General features: G+C 46.2%; 1 protein-coding gene across 1 annotated transcript in view; it reads right to left on the reverse strand.

Moving 5' to 3' along the window:
* The window catches only part of Hhat (hedgehog acyltransferase), a 252,931-nt gene that overhangs the window by 146,365 nt on the left and 81,562 nt on the right, over window positions 1–25,004 (reverse strand). The window contains exon 8 of the mRNA NM_001398579.2: window positions 22,917–23,067. Within this exon, the coding sequence (NP_001385508.1) occupies window positions 22,917–23,067 (151 nt within the window). The remainder of the gene's footprint in view (window positions 1–22,916; window positions 23,068–25,004) is intronic.

Here is a 25,004-nt window from a genome sequence, read left to right on the forward strand (position 1 = left end):
GTTAAAGGGCCACAGCATCAAGAACCACTGCTCTAGGCCATCTCTGGTTCTCGCTCCATTCAGGCCATTATGTCACATGAAAGCTTCACTGTGAGCATATGGAATGGAGCCCTGGTTAGCCCTGGTTAACTCCTAAAGAACAAGACTCAGATACCAAGTCTTATCTGGTTCCAAGACCCACAGACCTTGTGGTCAGATCTCAGATTCGCCATGGAGTCCTTAGAGTTAACCTGTTCCTAAAATGGGCTTGCAGTAAGCTGGGCTTCCCTCAGGACCTGGAGAACATACAACAACCCTGTCAGGAGAGAAGGCTGCGTAAGGAGACACTAGGAAACCCCCTTTCAACCATCAGGCTATTGAGTTGATAATCTCCAAGGAACTGGAATGAGCTAGAACGTCCCAGGAGTTGTCAGACCTTGCAAGAAAGACTAGAGCTCAGGTAATAGTAGACCAGTGATAGCTGGGACCACATCTTGCCAAGACTACTGAGTTATATACACCTTTACCCTCAAAACACCGTCAAGACGCCCCCAAGATGGGCATGCGGGGCAGGAACCTCACTGAACCTTGTATATGTTCTTGTCCATGTGGCCACATGGAATGAATCTCCTCTCTCTGCTTTTTACTTTTTTGCCTGCCTCTTCAATTGGCCTACTGAGGATAGGTGGATGAGTCTAGTTTGCTATGGCTGCCAGGGTCCAGTAACATAAGCATATTAAGAACCAGGTCCCTGTGACAAGACCACTCAGCCGATCTCATAGTGACTTGCAGCCTTCACAAGGGCACTAGAGCCCACTGGAGATGTGACCTGGGGTGAGCAGTCAATGCCCTCCTGGGACCCTCTAGGTTCACAGATGGTGAGATGGGAAGCCTGACCACAGTTGCACAAGCTCCAAACAGGCAGCACAAACAGTGTTACCAGGACAGCACTCAATGCCAGCTGCATTGAGGAGGAAGAATAGCCCATTACAGAAGAACCTGGTCAAGGAAAACTGACAAACTTCTTGGGGTCACGGGGAGGGAGAAGAGGCTAAAAGCAAACTGAATGATGGGGTCATTATCCACACGAGACAGGGAAGAGAAAGCAAGATCCTACAACTGGATCTGGTGCTCTTTCATGAGAGCATTTATCCATATTTATTCAACCACTGTGTATATAGTCACACAAATATACCACATCTGTGAATAAAAAAAAAAAGGAACAAACAACCTCCAGGAAAGGAGTCTGTGTCTGCCAAGACTGATGGATCCCCTGGAATTTCATGTCTGTAGAGACACTGGAATTTTGTAGATCCTGAGGCTAATTACTTTTTCTTGGGCTAGTTTTAGCTTCTGTAACAGTCATTCCCTACCCTCTCTGTATCTGAACTAACGCCTCATGATACTTAAAAAAAAAAAACCTCTTAGAAGCTATTAACTTAGAACACCAGCTTACCAATCCAAGGGCTAAGAATGTCATCAGATAGAATCTCGGGCCTACAAAATAGCTCCCCCTATCTCAGTGTAACCACCTCCCATACCCACTAATGTATTTTAAATTGCCCTGATTTAGGAGTTTCTCTGTCCTGTAAAACTATAAAAACTTCATGAAACTCTGCGTTGGAACATCGACTTGGGGATAACCTAACTCTGTGTTCCAGGGCCACACAGTCATTCAAAATGGCCCCAGAAAAAACTGATTCCCTTTAGGATGACAGCTGTGGTGGAGTTCAACTGCAGGGTCAGAATGACTTGTCCCCCTGCTCCTGAGGAGCCGCTTCTCTCTGATATTTTTCTCTTCCACTCCCATCCTTCACCAGAGCCAATCCCACCAGCTCCCCACACTTAGCTCTTCAGGGCCAGCAGAAAACATCAGCCAACAACAACCCTTTGCAGAGCATCACATCTGAACACTGTAACTCACATGGCTTTTAAATAAAGTCGTACCAGAAACAAGTAGCAATGGCCACTAATCAATCAGGTTGAATCATCAACCGAGAGAAGTCCTATCGGCTGGGATTTCTTAGCCAGTTGAACTTGAGAACCTTTCAGCCAAGTGCAGTTCCTGCCATTCAGCTTTGAGCATGGAGGTTTCATTTTTCCCCCCTTAAGCCGTATTTAAGAAGGAAATTCCTCCAGGCTTCCAAGTTGGCTTTGCCGCTAAGTCTCTGACCAATTTACCTGAACTCATTTCGTTCATTCAATAAACAATCACTGACCCCTCCTGGGCATGAGGCATTGACCTGGCTCTTGTCACACAGCAGTAAATAAAACAGACAAGCATCTCCACTCTCAGTCCACCGTGACACAGAAAGACAGACAAGAAACCGGGAGGGGAGGGCCTGAGGGAAGGCAGGTGCTACTAATGTGAGAATTACTGGAGAGACTGTCTCCACAGGCTGATGCCGGACAAAATGTCAAGGCCTATAGAGAGCTTGGGACATTGTTCATCCAATATTCTAAACATAATTTCTTTGGGGCTATCTTTAGCCCCCCAAAAACCATTTCTTGCCCACCTCTCTATCAGACCCACCATCCTGATAAACAAAAATATTTTACTCTCCACCAGAGGAGTAGCTAAAAGTGCTACCAGGTAACATCTGAGGGATCTGCCTGGCTGTACCCCTCAACCCCCACTCCTCTGATGCACTCAATCTATTTTACAGTTGCCTTCAATCTGCTACTGCAAAACTTCACGAAACTGCTTCTATGTGGGAATGTGGGACCTGGGGTGACCCAGCTGTCTTCCTGGGCCTTTGGTCACATTTGGCCTCGGTAGAAACTACTCTTCGTTCCCTTTGTGTGAAGCTGTGCTGTTTGCACTGACAACTGATAATGTCAGGGAAGGGGTGGGAGGTGAGGACCCAGTGCAGCCTCAACAAAGCCTCACTCAGTGTGACAGTGACAAGGGGAATCTGTGCTGGGGCAGGTGGGAAGAGAAACACCAGCCAGGAGGACCAGGGGACCTTCATAGTGTCCCCTGTGCATTAGAATTCCTCCTGACCCAAAACTTCTCAAGGGGGAAGGAGGAAAACTACCAAACTTTCAGCCTTTGATTCTTTAGCTGGTCATTTTGAAGTGACACAGAACAGGTGAATGGGAGAAAATATTAATCGTATACCTATATGTATATATATAAACATTTCACAGAATCTCACAAAGGTAAGAGACTCAGTGGTAAGCTGTAGAAAGAAGCTGGGGTGCATGGGTTGGGAAGCAAATTAAGGGAAGGGAAGAAAATGTATATTGAATGCTGGAGACCAGCTAGGAAGATAGGGGCTTCCAGTGACTGAACTCCCTAACTTCCTTTCAGGTTCAGGTAACTTTACTCAGGAAAAATTGCTTTGTAAACGAAAACCTCCTGTGAAAATTTACATCTTATTTTAATTAGTCGAGGAGAAATAAGATGTAATTCACAGGGTGGCTGGCGATCAATTCCTTTTAGATCAAAATAATCAATGTGGCAAAGTGGCAGCATTTGGAGTGGGTTAGCTCTGGGCACTTTCACCAAGGTCTCCCACATGGTTCCTTCCCCACCTGTTCATCCCTCTCAGGATGACACTACAAACACATACTGAAACATCCAAGTGCTTCCTGGTTGTTAGAGAAAATAGATTGGCTATGTAGTGACTGGGTTCAACCCCCTTCAGAACACCTTTGATCTTTGCCCCTCAACTGAGTGACTCTGAAAGTCATTCTCTGAAATCTAGGAAGGAAGTCAAATAATACTGCCCTGTAGGTCTATAGGAGACCATGGTTATCTGTTGGTATTCTAAGCTCCACCCCCACAGCTACCTGGGAACAGCCAGGTATGCTCTGCCCCACAGTTGCCTAGCAACAGCCAGCTGTGCCTGACTATAAAGGGGGCTGCTTGCCCCCTCCTCTCTCTCACCCCCTCTTACTCTTTGTTCTTCTCTGTTCTTGCCCCCTTCCCACCATCTGCCCATGGCCGGCCTCCTTTCCTCTCCTCTCCTCTCTTCTTCTTCTCTCATTAAACCTCTCCTCAAAGAACCATGTTGGCTTTGTGTGTTCTGTCCAGGCGTGGGCCGAGATTTAAACCCTAAAAGTATCCTCCTCCTTGGGGGAAAAACTCTTCTTGGTTGTTTTTTGCTACTTTTCCTTACAATGTTTCTGGCATGGTTTTTCCAAGCCCACAACCTCCCGTTCTGAAAGCCCTTGGTCTTACTGCTCTGAGAGGGCACTCTTGCTACCCTTGTTGATGGCCTGCTTCTGCAGACTTGTGTAAGCGACTACTCTCAACCGCACCTTGTGCTCCTCAGAGAACACCAGCTGTAGACACTCCCAGCTTCAGTCAGCTAACATCTGTAGCTATGGAGTGTCTCACCTGCAGTGCCTGATGGTGCACACTGCCAACTGGTGTGCACTCCACGATCCCTGTCCCTTCCACCGTCCCTCCTGCTCTGTCCCTCTGCACGAAGATCTGGACTTGCAAGGAGTGAAATCTGAAAGCTGGCATGACAGGTATGAAGATCAGGAGGTGAACATAATTTTAAATAATTATGTGACTCCGAGTTGAGAGGGACTGGAGACCTAATTACCCTGCTTTCCGCAGTCTTCAGAGGCAAGCTGTTTCTTCCATGCTGAAGGGAACAGACAGCAGCTTTCAAAGCCGTGGAATAATCAGCAAGTCAGGTTTCCTTCAGGCGGACAATCTGGGCAAGCCGGGGGTGGAGGTGGGCACAAGCCTGCCTGCTGCCCAGGCCAACCAAGAGAGAAGCAGGAGACCTGATCTTAGCCTGCAGCCATGTCTTAGATGTGTGTTTCTGATCCTAAAATAGTCAGAGGTCCTCAGTGTGCTCTCTCTCTCTCTCTCTCTCTCTCTCTCTCTCTCTCTCTCTCTCTCTCTCTCACACACACACACACACACACACACACACACTCCATGTGAACTCAGCCTGTCCACTCCAACCAATACAGGCTTAGTCTGCCCTGACCTTGTCTAGCAAGCAAAGACCCAGAACTACAGATGTCTGGGTACTGAATGGACGCCTCTCTCTAACAACAACTCTAATTGTTAATTATGTGAATAGCACTTTCAGTTTCTCCAGAACAGTCCTTCATGCTGAGTGGAGGAATGAGAAGCTTCCTGGGGCATCTTCATCATGAGGGAGCAGTAGCCTAATGTACTCGTGGGAAGAATTGAAAACATCCCATTAACAGCGGATTTGCAAATGCCATCCCCTTTACTGTGAGAACAGAATCTGCATGCACTGTACTACAGCAAATGCATTAATTAAAACCCAGATCATACTTCAATTATTAGAGATAATTTAGAGGGCCAAAAATTATTAAAGAAAAAAAAAAAAAAGAACGGGAAAGCTGGCTATTTGATGGAGTACAGGGACAGAATCCTAGCATTGTTGGGCGAATTCATTACCTGTCTCAATGCTGTGAAGAAAAGCACAGTAAGAGCAATTTAAGGATGACAGGATTATTTGAGTTCACACTTCAAGAGAACGGTTTGTCCCAGGAAGTCTGGTGGCAGGAGCTGAAGGTGGCTGTCGTATCCAACCCACAGCCAGGACACAGAACAGTGGGTGCTGGTGCTTAGCTGGAGTTAAGTCTCCCTTTTATTCAGTCCAGGACTCCAGCCTGTAGGACAATGCCACCTACAATGAAGGTGTGTGTTTCCACCTCAGTCAACATAATCTAGGGTTATCTCTCACAGGCACTCCCATAGACTTCTAAAGAATCCGAAACCAGTGTCATGACCTTTAATCGTAACCATCACAATAGGCCAAGACAAATACAAGAGATCACTAATTCAAATGCATCAGTTTCACCTTTATAGTCTTTTAAAGGTGACAAAGATTCTATTCCCCTTTTCAGCATTAAGAGGAAACTGAGACCCTATGAGATAACTTATCAAATGCCCTCTGAGAATACAAGACCACATAAGAGATTGTGACCCAAGCGGCCCTAGAGTTCATGCTGCTGGTGAAGTTCACAGTCATCTCTGCTGGGGCCCTGTTACTAAACAACTGCAAAGACACAGACAGATTGGACCAAAACTCTGACCAGGGCAGAACAGAGAAGTGTGCCAGCCACAGTTCACAGCAGGGAGGGAGGGTTTGCTGCGGAATAGCCAGGTTTCAGAATTTCACTCGGTCAGTTCTAGACGTTGTTCTGATGTCAAATGCCAGGTGCGCAGGCATATTCCTCATCCTTACACGGGTCCTTATACTTCTGCATAGAAGGCCTTCATTCTTTCCCCTTTTACATCCATCGTTATCTGTTTGATGTTGTTGTTGTTGTTGTTGTTCTAGCTGCTACTCAACTGAGTCAAGAAACTCAAACTCACACTTGGGCTCACTGAGGAGCAGAGATTGTAAACCCTCATGGTCACATTGCATCTTATTTCTGCCTCATTGCCACATTGTAACTTATTTCTGCCTCATTGCCACATTGTATCTTATTTCTGTTCTGCACACAGACATCCCAGGACCCAAACTGTGGAACAAGAAAGAACGTAGAGTAATTGGCAGCTCAAGATTTGTAAACCGGAGAAACCTTGCTCACATAACATTTGAGCATGTCCACAGAAACAGAAGCCAGTATATGGGATCCCTGGCCAAGATGGGGACACTTTGAACACTAAAACTTTAGAGAAGTAATGAATTATAAACCACCAGAAGACAGGAAGAGGGGCACCCAGATAAATCATGAAGCACATGAAGTATGGGGGGGTCTTGTTTACCACAGAACTCCAAGTGCCAACTGGCAAGGGCCAAACTGGATATCAACATTTTGCAAATGAATAAAGACTGTCTCAGACAAGTGAAGACAAATCTAGGTGGAATTTTAACCAGGATATCTATGTTGCCTCCAAATAGCTTGCACTTTAGTTGTAAGGGGGGAAAAGGAAAGGGAAAGAAAGAAAATGATTATGAGAAAGTGAATGAATTAAACCATACCTCTTCTGGATAATAAAAATTAATATGACCAGTAAAAACAGTGGGATACAAGATGTCTCCAGTCTGATATCCTAAAAAGAATACACTTCTCTCATGTGTGATAACTTCTGAGTTGAAACACTTCCATCCCAGATGGAGGATCCTTAAGACTCAGAAGTACATAACTTACAAGTCTCAGATAGTTTCTAAAACTTACCAGATGTACAGGCTCCTCCCTCCTCAGAGTTATAGAAACAGTAAGGAGTACTGGGAAGAGAGGAGACTCTATAACCTGTCATACTGTGTGGGGATTATGTACAGAGCTCCAAGGATGCAGCTTTCATTAATCACCACCCACGATGGGGTGGGCTTTTCAGTAATGCAGTTATGTTAAGAATCCATGCTCCTATAAGTAGCCCTTCTGTTCATATCTCCCCAGGAAAAGTCATATAACTTCTTATATTATCACTGTTCAGATATACAACCTAAGCACATGTCTTTTAAAGAAGAGATAATTTTTATTTAAGTGTGTGTGTGTGTGTGTGTGTGTGTGTGTGTGTGTGTGTGTATACATACATGCATGTAGCTGCTAGAGTTACAGCCATTTGTGAACCACTTGGTATGGATATTGCAATACATGTTCTAGTCCTCTAATAAAGAGCTAAGTACTCCTAGCTGGCTAAGCCACTTCTCCAAGCCTAAAACTCAACATTGTTGAAGGCATTGAAGACTTCCAGATAAGGAAACCCTAAAACTCCAATCCAATCAGTCAAGTACACTTCCACTCCCCTAGAAATGAGTTCTAGGAGACTAATGGCTCCTTGATGAATAATCTACAGGAGAAAAAGTTCGTGCTCTTTAGAACTCACCTACCTCCACCTGCACCTTCCCCACACTGTCTTGTCATCTCCACAAAGACGAGCCCACTAATCAGCCACAGCTCTGCATTATCACTAGGAAATTCTTCTCAACCGAGTATGTGTATGTCTGTGTACATATGTGTGTATTTGTGTATATTTGTATATACGTGTGTCAAGTGTGCATGCACATGCATGCCTGTGAGCATGCACATGTGTGTCTGTATGTATGTGTGCATGCATATGCACATGCATGCCTGTGAGCATGCACATGTGTGTCTGTATGTATGTGTGCATGCATATGCACATGCATGCCTGTGTGCATGCACATATGCATGAATATTTGTACATATGTGTGCATGTACATGTGTGTACATGGGTGCATTATGCACATGTATGTCCATGTGTGTGCACATGTATGTCCATGTGTGTGCACATGTATGTCCATGTGTGTGCACATGTATGTCCATGTGTGCATGTGTATATTTGTGTGACTTGTGTGCATGTGTGTGCATGAACATATGTGTGCATGTATGTGTGCATGTGTATTTGTGTGCAGTATGTGCATGTGTATTTGTGTGCAGTGTGTGCATGTGTATTTGTGTGCAGTGTTCATATGTATTTATGTGCACTGTGCGCATGTGTATGTGTATGAGTGTACACATGAGCCTGTCTGTGTGTAGAATGATTAATTCCTACACTGTAAATCCCAGAATTCTGAATACAGCTTTTGCACAGTGGCAAGGAGTATTTATTGTATATGACAGAAATATTTCCATTTTCCATCTTCATTGTTAAGTCTTATTGCCCTTTCCAGTGAGATTGTCAAAATTATACATTACATGTATAGTACATATGATAAAAATCCACTTCCTTGACTGAAATGGCCATGGCTGATCTTCACATGAGGCCTTACTTAATTCATTTAGAAAATAAAATACATTGACTAACACCATCTCTTCTGCTCCGTGTTATAAACATTACTGATCTAGTGCATAGTCACCAAACACAATTTGATATTTCACACTGCCTTTCCTTGCCCTACAGACACACAGCAGAAGCTGGAAGGAGCCACTAGGCTGGAGCAGATGTCCAGCGGCCTTGGGAGGGCAAGATGTCCAGAGTTTCACTTCACGGAGGAAGACAGTCACGGCCTGAGCTCACACAGTGCAAATGCAAGTTCTTAGAAAGAACATACATTTTTGATCATTCTACACAAGCTAGCTAGAACTTCACTGACTGCACAGAGGTTGGAATGTTGCAAGTCCAAAGCCTCATTAAAAATGGGCTACTTTGGGCTCTTGGATAGTCATTGTCCTCCTCCGTGCTTGACTTAATGGCCTTGTGACTATCACATCAGCTTCCACCAACCCAAAAACTAAGTGTGTCCTCAGAAAGCACCAAGAACTGCAGCAGACACTCCCCAGTTTGTTGTAAGCCAACTACCTGACCAATGTATTTAAGAACTATTGATTTATGATGTTCTGTTTCTATGTTAATGAAATTGCTACCTCCTTGGAACATGGCCTTCAAGAAAAGCTGAATCTCTGTTCCCAGGCTATGGTCATTCGTATTTGGTTCTAGAATAAACATTCTGTTTTCCTGTTAGGTGAGAGCTGCATTTTCACAGACACTGGCCATGGCAGAGCCAGGGTTAGGATAGAGCAGTCACTCTAAACAAACATAAACTCCTAAACGAACTGGGAGGGCCACTACATGCACACAGTTGGCAGCCTGTTTGCCAACTTGCCTTGCCAGTCACTATCAGGGCTTGAGTCATTAAACTTGCTTGCCCACTATCTACAAAACCCCAGCACCTTCCTAACAGTTGAAATAAGGGCTGGTGGACTTTGCACCAAAATAAGATAGACAGATTCACAGGACAAATAAAACCTCTGAACCAGAAGGTGGCTATCATTACAAAGTAGCTACTTTTACTGCTAGCAAGCCCACCAGAGCATCCAGGGCAGGGGAGGTGGATACAAAAGCAATGACCCAAGCATCTGCAAATATAAGAGGTTGTATTTATGTAGTGTGGTAACTTTGGAAAAATAACCTCTGGCTTTGAATCAGACAGAAGCCAGGATCTGCTCGGTCTGGTGAGGAAGGGAGAAGGGGCTTTGCAGAAGCCACTGCCATGAGCGTATTACACCCTTTAAGCAGTGAGAAATTCATTTAATAGATGGATTGAAGCCTGAAATCTAATTAAATCTAAAAGAGGTATCAGCCCGAAGTGCTAATAAGTTCACGCTGTGAAGGCGGAGCTCCGCTGCCCATGGTGTTGCCTTGAAGTGTTTTCTGTGTTCACTCAGGCAACTCCGGGATGTGACCTGAATCATTTCCAAACTCGACTTCAGACATAAACACCTTTGTGAGATCTGTCTGGTCGCCCTTTTCTTTCCATGCAAGGTAAGAGGATGAGAAGTCTTAAGGATTGGACCACGATTGTAAAAAAAAAAAAAAAAAAAAAAAAAAGAAAGAAAGAAAGACAATTCTATAAGGGAACCCAACTGGCCTTTTACCCAGGAAAACAATGAGTGAAAACTAGCTGCTGGCACCCTAGGTTTAGAAATGTGTAAATGTTCCTGCTTCTGGAAATGAATATTCCCACTAGATCCCCTAAGCTGGAGCCCATCTTCAGTCCTTTTAAACATATATTTGTTTAATTCGGGGTGTGGGCAAGTGTCATGGTGTATGTAAAGTTCAGAGGAAAACTTGTGAGAGCCAGTACTGTCCTTCCATCAGGTGAGTACTGGGAATCAGAGTTGGGCCATCGGTGCATTGTGAGTGACTGTCCCCCAAGCCAAGCTTGGGGCTGTAGCTGAGCCCACCTTGGAAAGGGTCATCACAGCTGGTTTACGCCTCTACCCCCATCGCTTCCCCTGTCACCAGCAACCCTACCTCTGCCCAGAGCACCCAACTGCACCCCACTAACTGGCAACTCTACATGTGGCATGGGGTCTGAGGGACTAAAAGGAGGAGGCTCCATCTCAGTGGGTACAGGGACACCCTGATACTTGCCGAGTAGGGCTTTCCAGATACTCATTAGTGGGGGAGTACCCACATGCCTTTAAGTAACCCCTCACCAATGCTCTATAAGGTTGCCCAATAGAGTTCACTGATTCTTTAGAGTGAAATTTGGTGAACTTCGGTGGAATCCTACTTTGGTTTGCCATTGAGACCTTTGGAGAAGGGGCAAATGTGGCTTATGTCTCTCTCCTTGGGAAGAAACTTTAGAAACATTAGATACAGTGCCTTTATCCACTGAGCCATCTCATTGACCCCTACAACCCATCAGGGAGCCATCATTGATCCCTAGAGCTCATCCTCAGGTAGCCACCAGGAGCATTGTCCACCACAGTCCCAGGATTCAACTTTCTTCCTGACTCTCCAAAGAGAGCCAGGTTCCTGACGCTGGACCCCATCTGTGCCTGGGAACCATGGTGGGATGTCAAAGGTTCAGCCTAGTACTGTCCCATGTGGTGAGAAGCATTCTCAGGGCTGGACTCTGGTTTGTTGCTTCCACACAGCATACCGGCCTGTCAGCTCAATGCCATCCCACACTCTCCATCTAACTGAAACGTATAAACAAAGGAAACAGGATGGCATCCAAGACCCCTCTCCTGCTCATCACCGCCACACTAGCCTCATTGCTGTTCCATGATCCCTGGACATGCCTCAGGCCCAGGGCCTTTGCACTGGCTGCACCCTCTTCCTGCAGCACCTCTCCAGTCATGTGACTCTCATGCCTTCCTTCAGGTATTTACTGCATGTGATCCTCTTGGTGACCTTGAAAATCTATGCTCATTATCAAAGGACCCCGTATTTGTGAGTTTATCTACTCACTAAAACCCATGATCTCCAAATTAACATTTATACAGTTATTCAAGCTCAGAGGCCAAAAGTCCGAGTCTCCTGACCTGTTAGATGGAGATAGCTCACTCTGCTCTTGGATGCCACAATTTGGTTCATACTGGGGGGTGCTATCACTGTCTCCCAAGCACAGTACAGAAGTACTGTGTAGTGTTCCTAAGCACAAGAAGGTCATGTTTTATCCGAGAAAAACAATGTCCGTGTTCCCTTAGGCCTAAGTTCCAATGCTGGTGGACATGAATTCAACATTAATGAGGCAAAATCATGCATATGTAAGGCGTCTTTAAACACATCACATAAGAAAGACAGGCAAAATGAGCTTCCGAAATCAGAAGCCTAAGCATTCACCTTGAAACTTCTGGATCATGTCAAACTGTGTGCCAGGCCAAGAAATAAGCAATACCTCCAAGCAGAAGAATCAGAGACACTATCCAATCTTTACACCACAGGTTAACCAGAGTTTAGTTCTTCTTAGAAGACAAAGTATCAACATTGTAGTTGGGAACCACTTGGCAAGAGAATCCTGCTGTATCCAGGACTAACACTGAACGTCTATGCACACAGGTGGATTGGAGTGACAGCGGCAAATGGATCTGAAGTAGCAACATGAAGCAAACACAGCAAGGGCTAAGCCAATCAGCAGTTCCGAGACACAAGAAGATGATGCCAAGAACTGCTCTGGGGACTGGAGAGGCAGTTCAAAGAACACACACTGCTCTTGCAGAGGACCTGGGTTCAGTTCCCAGCACCCACATCAAACAGCTCACAACCTCTTCTAAGTCTACAACTAGGGGATCCAATGTTCTCTTTAATGAACTCTGCAGGCCACACAGACATACTCACATGTAAATAAAAATAAGAATTTTTACATTTACTCATAGTATAACAAAGAAGAGATAATCTCCTGCAGTGAGGTTGAATGAATGAATCTTCATCTCTGAGAAAATCTGTTATTCATCAACAGTTCATCAACCATGTGACCTGGACTGTGTCACAGTGTACCTGTCCCTGAGGAGATCTTCATCCTTATTTTATAAGACCATTGCACAGAATAAATCAGCTCGTTCTGGTGGGGATTTTGTTTTAATCTCTCAGTTTTCATTCTAGCAATTCCTTAGTTCCTAGTCATGATCTGGTTGCTCATGAATTCGTAATCAAATCTAGGTCCAATCTTAAAGTCCTTTTCTTCTCATTAACAAAAGTAAACTCATTCTACCTTTGAGGGCTGAGACTAGAGGTTCCTTTCCTAAGGGGAATGTCACAAGAGAAAGCTGCCCCTGTCCATAGTGAACAGTGGAACGAACAACACACAAGACGGTGATACTATCCTGGCTCTCTGCTCCCCTCTGCAGACCCCATGATAGCCCAAAGGAGAGGCGTACTGTACAGGCAGACAAAAACCTAAGAGGACAATATTTACTCCCGACTTTGGCCTCTGAGAGGCCAACTTGCTGATACATTCTACACCCTGGGGATTAGATGTGGGCTGAGTGAGACAGAGGAATGGAGTGTGTAAGAGGGGTGAGGGAGGGACGTAAGAGGAGACACCCATGGGACAAATGGTCACGTCTCTGTGTGGGCATCAGAAGCCTTCCTCCAACCTCCAGAAAGTTCCTAGACCCCCATTTCTAGTCTAATGGGGGAAGCCCTCAACAGCCCCCTACCACCACCCAGTCATTGATTTGGGCTAAAGTGGAAGCCGCTGTCCTCGCACTCCTTGGTGCCTACAAACCAACTCGCTGCCAACTCCACCCTCCTCTACCATGTCCACACAGAATTCCGAGGGAGTGGGCACACAAGCCAACATCATTCTCTGGTCCTTTGAATCCCACATCCCTTCAAAGCCTCACATCGTAGTCCACAGAAAAGTGTGCTTCTGTCCCACATCACTAGAGACAGATAAAGGGGAAGGGAACTCAGGTGAAAGTGTCTGTCTCAGCAGAACAAGAGCTACACCAACAGCCATCGCTGTTATCATACCAGAATCTGGCTGTTTCCACCGTACATTAAAGAGTTTTACTCCAAACCCTATATCTGGTTTCTTCATCTTCACTTGTAAGAGAATTAGATTTTTTTTTCCCTCAGCACTTTCCTTAGAAAAATCTCAACCTCAAAGACAAGCAGCTGTCAGACTCCTCTCTCATACAGAGTCTGAATGGTAAGTCTTTTCTTCCTTCAAGTTGGCAATTCCCTCCCTCACCTGCTATCTGTGGCATAACACAATGTCTGGGGAGATGATAACTGTCATTAAGGCAGGTGTATGCACTCCTCCTTTTAGATTCTCTGCATAGCACATTCAGCCTCAAGAAAATTGAAGTAGACATAATATTTTGACACTCCACATGAGCACCTGATGAGGGAAACCAGATGAGGGAGGTTGAGTACTGACAGTGGTCATGCAAGGTGTGTATCTCATCCTTCAGGGGTGGATCACACCACACGCAGAAGGACCAGTTACACATGGAGAGATGAGGAAGCAGTGCTGACAGTGGTTATGTACAGTGTATATAGCATCACACCACACACACACTAATTGCACACCCAGCAAAATACTGGCATTTTTGCTCCTAAGTCCCAGTGGTCAGAATTTCAGAAATTCGTGATCTACTGAACTCATCACTTTTCTGGTCTTTGTGACCAGAAGGAAAGGAAGGAGAGAACGGATTGCTTGGGCTCACACTGTGTGAGGGACTAGAATCCATCACGGTAAGGAAGCACAGTAACATGGGATGCTGGAGGAAACACTTCATGTCTACCACAGCAGGAATACAAGATAGTTTGCTCACATGGCATATTGAGAGTCAGGATCAAACAGGAAGCAGGGACAGCTATAAACATGAAGGACACCCCACCCCCCAATGACCTGCTTCCTCCAGGGAGGCCCCTACCTCCCAAAGCATTGGCATCAGCCGAAGACCAAGTGTTCACACACATGCACATGTGAGCAACATTTCACATCCATCCATTCAGCACGGATTTTCTGAGGGCAACCAGAACACAAGCCCAGGCAATCTGACACCTGCCCAGGCCTCCCAAACACCATACTCTGGTGACTAATAAGGCTGGTGACCAATGCTCCCACATGAAGAAGACCTGGTGTCTCAGTTAGGATTTCTATTCCTGCACAAAACATGACCAAGAAGCAAGTGGGAGCAAAAGGTATATTCAGCTTACACTTCCACATTGCTGTTCATCACCAAAGAAGTCAGGACTGGAACTCAAGCAGGTCACGAAGCAGGAGCTGATGCAGAGGCCATGGAGGGATGTTACTTACTGGCTTACTTAGCTTGCTTTCTTATAGAACCCAGGACGACCAGCCTAGGAATGGCACCACCCACAATGGGCCCTCCCACCCTTGATCACTAATTGGGGAAATGCCTTACAGCCGGATCTCATGGAGGCATTTTCTCAACTGAGGCTCCTTTCTTTATGATAATTCTAGCATGGATCAAGTTGACACACAGAACCAGCCAGTACAACTGACCCCTTGTCAACTGGACACACAAACACATCACTATCAAGAGTCAACGTTACTTTCTTATTCATCCCCAAGATCTAAATAACTTTGAGAGTCCCACAGTCTTTACAAATTCTTACATATTAAAATTTCAATCCCTTTAAAATATCCAATCTCTTTTGAGACTCAAAGTCTTTTTACAATTCAAAGTCTCTTAGCTGTGGGGTCCACTAAAATACTTTCTTACTTCAAGAGGGAAAAAAATCAGGGCACAGTCACAATCAGAAGCAAATCGTCCAATAGGATCCCCAATCTACTGGGCTCCTCCAAAGGATTGGGACACTTCTCCAACTCTGCCCTTTGTAGCACACACCTTGTCTTCTAAACTCCAGCTGCCTGTTCTCCACTGCTGCTGCAGTTCTTGGTGGTCATCTCATGGTACTGGCATCTCCAAAACAGTGCTGTCCTCTGCTGTAACGGGACTGCATTTTCACAAATAGCCTCACATAGGCTCTTTTCATGGTACTCAACTTCTCTGCACCACCCCTTCAGTCCTAGGTCTTTGACTCCACTGAGGCTGCACCTTCACCCATGGCCTCTCCTGGCCTCTCACTGTGCCAAGCATCAGGTGCTACTCCTTCATGTTTCAAAACCAGCACCACCTGAGTGACTCTTCTACATTACCAAGTCTGGCTGCCAACATGAGGTACAACCATGGCTGCCTCTGGAACACAGCTTCTCTGTATTCTCAGGAAACACTTTCCAGAAGATTTCACCTTAGTAATGATGGTCTCTTCTTACTCACTGCTAATTTCTTAGCTCCAGCTGACCAGTATCAATCGTCCCAGTCATACAAAGGTTTTGCTTTAGTAGTTTTGGCGTCTTGTTAATCACAGCTGATTCTTCAGCCCCAGCTGACTAACACCACAGAATTTTCACAATCAAAACAGCAATGGTCCTAATAAGAGTCTTTAATCGTCCCTCTGAACTGTCACAAGCCAGGCCTCCATCCTTTGCACTGTTCTCAACATTATCTTCCAAGCTCCTACAGAACTTCCACAGAGCTCTTAACATCCCAATGGCTCCTCTAGCTCAAAGTTCCAAAGTCCTTTCACAGTCCCCCCAAAAACTTGGTCAGGTTGTCACAGGAATACCCCACTCCCAGCACCAGTTTGTCTTAGTCAGAGTTTCTATTCCTGCACAAAGCCATCACAACCAAAAAGCAAGTTGGGGAGGAAAGGGTTTATTTAGCTTACACTCCCACATTGCTGTTCATCACCAAAGGAAGTCAGGACTGGAACTCAAGCAGGTCAGGAAGCAGGAGCTGATGCAGAGGCCATGGAGGGATGTTACTTACTGGATTGCTTCCCCTGGCTTGCTCAGCTTGCTTTCTTATAGAACCCAGAACCTAACCCAGGGATGTCATGAGAAAATGCCTTACAGCTGGATCTCATGGAGGCATTTCCCCAAGGGAAGCTCCTTTCTCTGTGATGACTTCAGCTTGTGTCAAGTTGACACACAGAACCAGCCAGTACACCTGGTGTTCCCTGTGTCACACTGCTTCTTAATCTAGAAGTCTTCACTCAACTGTGGAGCTTGTAGAAATGTGGAAAAATCTTCCACACAAGGGAAAAAGAAAGGACAGTCTTCCAAGCCAAACAAACCAGGAAGCAAAACAGAATGGTGGTCAACAGCATTTCCTTCCCATTTCGATCTATGGAAGTTTGTGTTTAGACAAAAAGAGAAAGGGGTTTTAAAAATGAAGAAAGAAAATGAATTTACCAAGTCTGGTAAGGGAGGATCAGAGAGAGAAGAGTTGGATGAATAAAGATTGGTGAGGTACAACATTCATGGCTGGACACTGTTGCAAATATGTCCATTAATAATAACACTGGGGGTTGGGGATTTAGCTCAGTGGTAGAGCGCTTGCCTAGGAAGCGCAAGGCCCTGGGTTCGATCCCCAACTCCGAAAAAAAGAACCAAAAAAAAAAAAAAATAATAACACTGTTGCAAATGTGTTCATTAATAATAACACTATTGCAAATGTGTTCATTAATAGTAACACTGTTGCAAATGTGTGCATTAGTAGTAACAGTGTTGCAAATGTGCACATTAGTAGTAACACTGTTGCAAATGTGTGCATTAGTAGTAACACTTGCAAATGTGTGCATTAATAATAATAACCAATGCCTGGGCAGGCCAGGACCAGTGCTTCTATTTGAAATCCACATCTTCCACCTGCTTTCTACACCTGCAACCACTCACCCTTCCAGGCTTTTTTCACTGGAAAAATAAAAAGGCATAGGCATAGTATAAACTTCACTCTATCTGTACCAATAACTGAGCTAATATTTTCATGTTTTTCCTGTGTCCACTGCCTGAGGGTGTGGTCTCCATTAACCCTCACGGCAGCCTGCCAAAGCAAGCCCTGAGATCAGTCCATCTTAGGGGCTCAGAAAAACGAGGTGAATGGAGACCACTAACTTGTCAAATCACGTGAGTAATGGAACACAGTAGTAGCCCTTCCTCCTCCATGTGACTGGGCTGGTGAACAAGGAACCTGTGGGCTCATGCTCTGCCCACTCTGCTGAATCATGGCTTTGCTGGTTCCCAGCTAGATGAAGTCTTTGCTTAGCCAATCCCTTCAACACTCATGGTTGCAAGGCCTAACCCAGCAGGAAGTAAGAACTCCTGGTCACCTCTGGCTTTGTCAGGCTTACAACAGCAACTCCCACTAAAAAAGTTAAAAAGTTATCACTTCCTGGGGGCCTACTCTATGCTCACTTCCATAAGTCATCATGTTATCCTACGGGACAAGTCCTTGTTTTTAGAGATAGAATAATTGGCCCAGAAAAATAAACAACTTGCCCAGAGTCTCACAGCTGGTGAAGAGCAAGCTCTTGGAGACCAGGGTTCCTCTGGATGGGGTGAGCACTTGTAAACACATTCTGTTCCACCTTTGCCTCTTCAGGTCCATCTAGTCTTTGTTTTGCACCAGTGATGCTGGGACACCACGGCATACATCTCACCAACTCCAAGCCTGCCACCTGCCCTATGACTGAAAATTAAGCATTGTTCAAAGGAAGGAGGCTCAAAGACCCAGCGGTCTCATCATCTACTGCACAGTGGAGCCAGTACCCCACCTAGAGAACTAAATTCTTCTAATGACCTACCATCTGGACAATTGATGCACCACGGAAAGAATGGGGCTCAGGCCCCTCTTCCTTCTCCTCTTGCTCCTCTTCCTCTTCCTCTTCTTCCTCCTCCTCCTCAGCCTAAAGATGAACTCACACATTAAAATCTAGCCCTAAGTAACCACTACACAGATTCCTCTGGGATAAAGGATGATGCATGAATTTGCCTGCAGAGTCCGGAAAGCGTCATAATTCAAGCAGTGTGGAGAGCAAGCTGACTCAGATTCTTGAGATAACTGAAATTGACCCATAACTCACAAGCCACTGTGGGAAACCCTATCACTTCACACAGTGCACCTCCACAGCTAGAAATCAAATCACAGGACACAATCAGAATGTTAATATGGAACCTCAGACACGCAACACCATCCTTAATGACTCTTGGCAAAAGATACTCATTAGAGATCTCAGCTCTTCTAAATTAAAACATGAAACCTAGATAGAAACCACAGAAATTTCAATTTCTCATCTCCAGAGACCCACGGAAAACTCACACCACGAGAATACAGCTGCTCTTTGGAGCTTTGCAATATATTTTTGCAAATACTTCAACAGGATCCATGGAAGAGGGAACCCAGAGAAAAGAGAGAATAGACCCATCAGAGCTCAACTGTAGGTGCGGGTCATGGGAGGAGCAGCAATTCCTTATAATGGACAATTTAAACCATCCTGTCTGCGGATGGCCAGAGTCATCTGTCCTATGACACCAAGCTCAGAATCCAATGGCAGGCTGATGGCATCAGAGTCCTTCAATGAGAAATGCACCACGGATGATGCTGTTAGCCAAACTCCTATTAGATGCTGTACTGATAACCATCTTATCACCGGTTCTAAACCGCAGTATCTGCTTCTAGAGGGTTGAGGGTCACTCAGTAACCTCCAGGATAGTGTTATAGACCTCTCCCCTCTGCCTTGCCCAGACAAGCATGTGCCCCATCATCTTTCTGCTCTGCTCCTGACTAAGTTTTTCTTAGACTCAGGAAGAGGGAGCCAGTCTTGGATTGCAGCCCAGAAACATCAGAGTAAAGTTGGATACCAGACATCACAACTTTACGACTTGCCTTTCTGTAACAGACTGTGAACTCAGACATGGATCATAGAACACTATAAGTCAGTCCTGGAGAGATGGCTAGGTGGGGAAAGCCACACAGGGAGGACAATCTGCATTTGGTTGTCCCGCAACCCCAGTACCCACAGAACAAAGTTGGGTATGGTCATGAATGTCTGCAGCTGTAATGCATGGGAGGCAGAGGCAGGCAGATCCCCAGAGCTTGCTGGCCAGCCTGTCTAGCCAATCGGTGATGGAGGGCAGTTGAGGAAGATACCCAACATTTACCTCTGGCCTCCACATGAGTGAACACACATGTGCACTCACCTGCACATACACTACACAGACACGTACACATACACATATACTACCCAAACATACACCAGACTTACGTGCACACCAACACACAACACTGAAAACCTGCCTGTGAGGCAGGAACATTCTGCAAATGACACAAAGGTAATCAGCTTCTTTGTTCTGTTTTCAATTAAAAAGCCTGTCCTGGGACTTACCCTGGACGCCATTGCTCAGATGCTCACTTGGATTCTGAAATCTGGCTGTTTAACATGAAAAGGCACCTCAGACAGAAACCCAGGACTTCTAAGTATAGCTAGCAAACCGGGAAGACACTTGTTGTCTGCCAATTAGGAAGCTGATTTCAAAACCGGAGTAAGCTATATAGTGACTCCTTGTCTCAAAAACAAAACCACAAAACCAAGCACAGGGCTGGCCAGACCCTGTAGGCAAACGTACCTCTGTGGGAGGACCCAGGTTGAGGTTCCAGAACCCACATCAAGCGACTTGTGCACTGTTGTGGTAAAAAGTAAAAGTGGTGCGACCGGTTCTTGAGTGTACCCTGGCGGTCACTCTCTCCCTCGATCTGGCTCTATCGGGCTATTGGAACTAGGGTTAATTTATCTCAGCAGCTCCATGCTGCCCCCAAGTACTCTGACCTAGGTGGTCCTTCAGCCAGTCCAGGGTGGAACGATGCCAAGCCACCCTGTTCTCACTCACAGCTCCCTTGGCAAATCACTGCCATGCCAGTTTCATACAGAGACCACCTATCTCAAGGCTCTCTTACTGCGAACTCAACTAAGTCACCCAATGAAAGAACACACCACACAATAACCTCTAATCCAATTGATAAGATATAATTTGCCCATCTAGAAAGCACAACATCCTTTATACACCCTTTAAAGTAGTCATAACAAGCTGTATCTATGCACAGAGAAGAATCTTAGCATCTGTCGACATGTTCACCCAGCTTCTTCCTCCTCTCTCCGCTGCCCTCCTCTCTCCTCTTCTCTCTCCCTTCTGAAACCTCTATTCCCGCCTTTCTTCTCATCCAATGACAGGCCTCGTTTTATTTTGTCTGCCTTCATCTGCATAATGATATCAACCTACAGTACACCAAGATGTTACAAACACCAGTAATTCCAGTCCCAGGGCTGTGACACCCTTCCCCTACCCCACCCCCACCCCAGCCTCCTTGGTCACCAGCATGCACACAGAGCACATAATTGACATAGCACATGCATGCACACAAACACTTGCTTAAATCAATAAGCCTACAATAACCCAAGAAACGTCCCAGTTTGGTATGTTACAGAGGCTAGAGTGGGAGCCCTCATCAGCCCTAGAGGAGAATCTTTCCATTTGTCGGTTGTTTGTTTGCTCTTGCCAAGTGCTCCTGTACTGAGACCCTCACTGCTCCAAGGACTCACACTCTGGGACCTCCATCGAGTAACCATCTGTTCTGATGATGGCAGTGTTTTCTCCGTCTTTGGGGCTTACTTAAGTTGAGGATCTTTCTTGGGCAAAACTAAGTTAAATAAGGGAGCTGGAAAGATGGCTCATCAGTGAAAAGTGCACACTGCTCTTCAAGACGACGCAAATTTGGTTCCTAGCACTCGCACCAGGTGGGTCACACTTATCTGTAACTCCAGCCTCACTGTATCCAGTGCCAGGCATCTTCTTGCCTCCAAGGGCATCTGCACTCTTGTACACATAACTATGCACAGATAGACAGCAGGCAGACAGACAGACACACACACATACACACGCATACACACACACACACACACACACTTAAAATGTAAAAAAAAACTTTTTAAATTTTTGATCAAACAAAATATAGACAGCCATTCCACTTCACTGTATGAAACACAGCGACTTGGTGGCAATCGGTGACCTATGGACAAGGAAACTGCCCTGGTCACCATGGTTACCATTCCAGCTGACCCTGTAGAAGCCCTCAGGAAATGTCCTTCCCAAGTACATTAGTGCAGATGGTCACAACAGAGAGGCTGAGGAACCACGCAGGGCTCCCACCAGATGCCTGTGACATGTTCCCAAATCAATCCCTGGTCCCACCATTGTCTGAGGAAGTGACCTTTCTGAGCCAGTCACATTACAACAGCTCCCAGTGAGGTTCATCTTAACAGAAACTACTTTCCAGCCTGGAGAAGAGCCCCTGTGCCAGCATTCCCCAATCTTGCCATTAAAAAGGCCAGTCTGGAGCTTGATTAATGAGTGGAAGAAACACAAGGGAAGTGTTTGACCGTCCTTCGATAACTAGAAGAACCCCCATAAACCAAGCTGGAACTCAACTAAATGGTGCACAAAGAAGCCAGGTGATTCTGCAAATGCCCACACGGTACATTGCATGCTGCCTGTGTCCTTCAGAAGAACACCACTGCATCGGGTGACATTCACTGGGTTCTCCTGCTACTTCTGTCTTAGGTCTCATGTCTACAACTCTGAACAGGGCCAGAACTAGAGAGAGAAAATCAAGGGATTCAGAGAGCAAGTTTTAAGTAGGCACCAGCTCCCCATGCTAAGCCAGTGCTCCCTCTCCCAAACCCCACACCCCTGAGCTTCTTCCAGGGCGGGGGTCTGCAATTACAGAAGCAATCCTGACCCTTGCCACGCACCGGACAAGCTCGGAAAAACATCGAAGCAAACAAGTCCTTTTGGAAAACAGTCATCAGAAATGACAAGGGACTTGGGAGATCTTTAGGAAGAAAAACTCCAGGCCAATTGTAGGTTTGTGGGACAAAATCAGAAACTGTGAGAAAATCCAAGAAAAACATCAGTCACGAGCCATCACCCAAAACCTCACAGAGGATCAACACATACTGGGGCTGACATCTGGAAACATCTGCCCTGGCTGGATTCATCTTCAAAAGAACTTCCAGGGACGGATTACACGTACTTTTATCATTATTACTGAAAAGATAGGAAGAATGGACCAGAGGGGCTGAGATGGATGTACAGCATTGAGTGCTGGCCTGGGCTATCACGCTCAGCCTGACGTTAGTTAACAGTGTGACTTACACAGTCACCTTCAAAGAAAGCAGAGTAAGGAGGACCTCGTAGCACGTCTGTGGTGACGTTCGTCAACTTGGCCGCACCCAGGTTTATCGAGGCGATAGTGGTGCAGGCTCACTATCTTCAATAAGCTCACTGGGGTGGGAAGACCAGGTGGCTCCATTCCTGGGTTTGGGTTGCTCTCTGCATCACAGTTGCAGCTGCCTTCCAAGCTCCCAAGCCCACCAGACACCCCCAAAGACTTGAACAAACCAAGAGACTGACCTCCACATCCCTGTGAAGCTGAACATGGTGCTCACGCAGCGGGGAAGGGGTGGTGGTGTGAGTCCGTCCAGGCGCATGAGCAGAGCCGGGGCACCGAAGAGCACCAAGTACTTCACATAGAAGAAGAGCACCTGAGCCAGCGCCAGTCCTCCTGGAAAGCAACGGGACCCGTCAGCCACAGCAGCGCAAGACAGCGGGCTCTTAAACACCCACCTCTCCTAACCATCCGAAATCTCAGACATTTGCACTTGGTCCCTTATTGGTCCTGTTTGGGAAAGGTTAGGGGGTGCAGCCTCACTGGCGGGGGGAGAGAAAGAGACTGTGTATGAGAGTGTGAGTGTGTAAGTTTCAGTGTATATGTGTGTGTGTAAAAGTGTGTGTCAGTTTGTGAGTGTGTGAGAGGGTATGTGTGAATATGTGCGTGAGAGTATATGAGAGTGTGTGTATGTGTGTATGAGTGTGTGAGAAGGTGTGTGTGTGTGTGAGTGTGTGAAAAGGTGTGTGTGTATGTGTATGAGTGTGTGAGAAGGTGTGTGTGTGTGTGAAGGTGTGTGTGTATGTGTGTGTGAAGGTGTGTGTGTATGTGTGTGTATGAGTAAGACAGTGTGTGTGTGTGTACAAGCGTGTGAGAAGGGGTGTGTGTGTATGTGTGTGTGTGTATGTGTGTGTGTGTGTGTGTGTGTCCATTTCAGATTAACCTGGAATGTCTTTTGTTTCACACACATTTATTCATGTGTATATGTACATGGATGTCAGAGGGCAACCTACAGGAGTCAGTCTTCTGGGATTGAACTCAGGTCACTGGGTTAGATAGCAAGCGCTTTTACCCATGAGCCATCTTGATGGTACCACCTTGCTCTTTTTTCTAACTCTTCATTGAATCTTTGTGAATTCACATCATGCATCCCAATCCCACTCATCTCCATATCTTCTCTCCGTCCTTGCAATCTTCCCCCCAAAAGAATACAAACAACAAACAAACAAACAAAAATCTCACCATGGAAGCTGCAGTTTGTCATGGTGTGTCCCACAGTGGCACACATACCCTTTTACCCAAACAGCTTCACTTGCAAATGTTCTTTGCGATGAGTCATTGGTTTGTTTCAAGGCCTCTGCTACACTACCAATACTGGATCCTCACTGGGACTCCTCTCAGATATCCCGTTGGTTCCCTGTGCTGAGAGATCTCAAAGCTTCAGGTCTGCCAGGATGGTCCCTTCATGGGCTCCAGAAATTCATAGATGGAGTAGATGTTGGGGTGGGTCAACTCAAAGTCCTGGATCTGGGCCTGGGTGGTGGCTGAGTTGGTCAGCCTGATGTCTCTCCTATTCCCACCAGCTCTCCAGCACTGCCCAGGCAAAGCGGAGAGCCAGCTCACCAGAGCAGCTTAGCCAGCAGTGGGCAGGGCCAGCTCACTCACTGTCATGCCCTCAGGGGCCAGCTATCCTACACACACACACACACACACACACACACAGAGAGAGAGAGAGAGAGAGAGAGAGAGAGAGAGAGAGAGAGAGAGAGACTCACTCTTTCTCTCTCACACAAACATACAGACTCACACACACGCACACACCACCACCACCATCAACCAGGGCCAGTTCAACTGTGCTTCTCTGGCACCATGTGGGGCTGCTCTCCAGAGTGCTGCAGCTAGTGAGCGGTGGGGCCACTCTGCACAGCCCTCAGCATGGCCCAGGCAGCAGCCCAAATCAGGAACATCTACATGGCCTTTGGTAGTAACAGAGCCCCACTCCAGGGCCATGAACCCTGACATGGCCCTTGGCAGCAGCATAGGCCAGGATCTCACCAGGGCCTCGGGTGGCATCACCAACTCTCACAACCAGCTCACACGGGTTGTTCCCCGCCACCCTCGAGCCTTCAGTTCTGAGTCTCCAGTTCTGTCTCTCTTCATCGGGCACACACCATTCTGCTTCTTTCTCTCTCCATCGCTTACGGGCTCATCTTAGTGGCCCTCAGGGCCTCTGGGTGTCTGGGGTGGTGGCACCAAGGTGGGGGCTGGCTTCTCAGGAATGCTTGACTCAAGGCCACCCAGGAATCTTAGAGACAGGAAGCAGGGGCATGTTC

Source organism: Rattus norvegicus, chromosome 13, assembly GCF_021556685.1.
Source record: "Rattus norvegicus strain SHRSP/BbbUtx chromosome 13, alternate assembly SHRSP_T2T, whole genome shotgun sequence".
Lineage (NCBI taxonomy): Eukaryota > Metazoa > Chordata > Mammalia > Rodentia > Muridae > Rattus > Rattus norvegicus.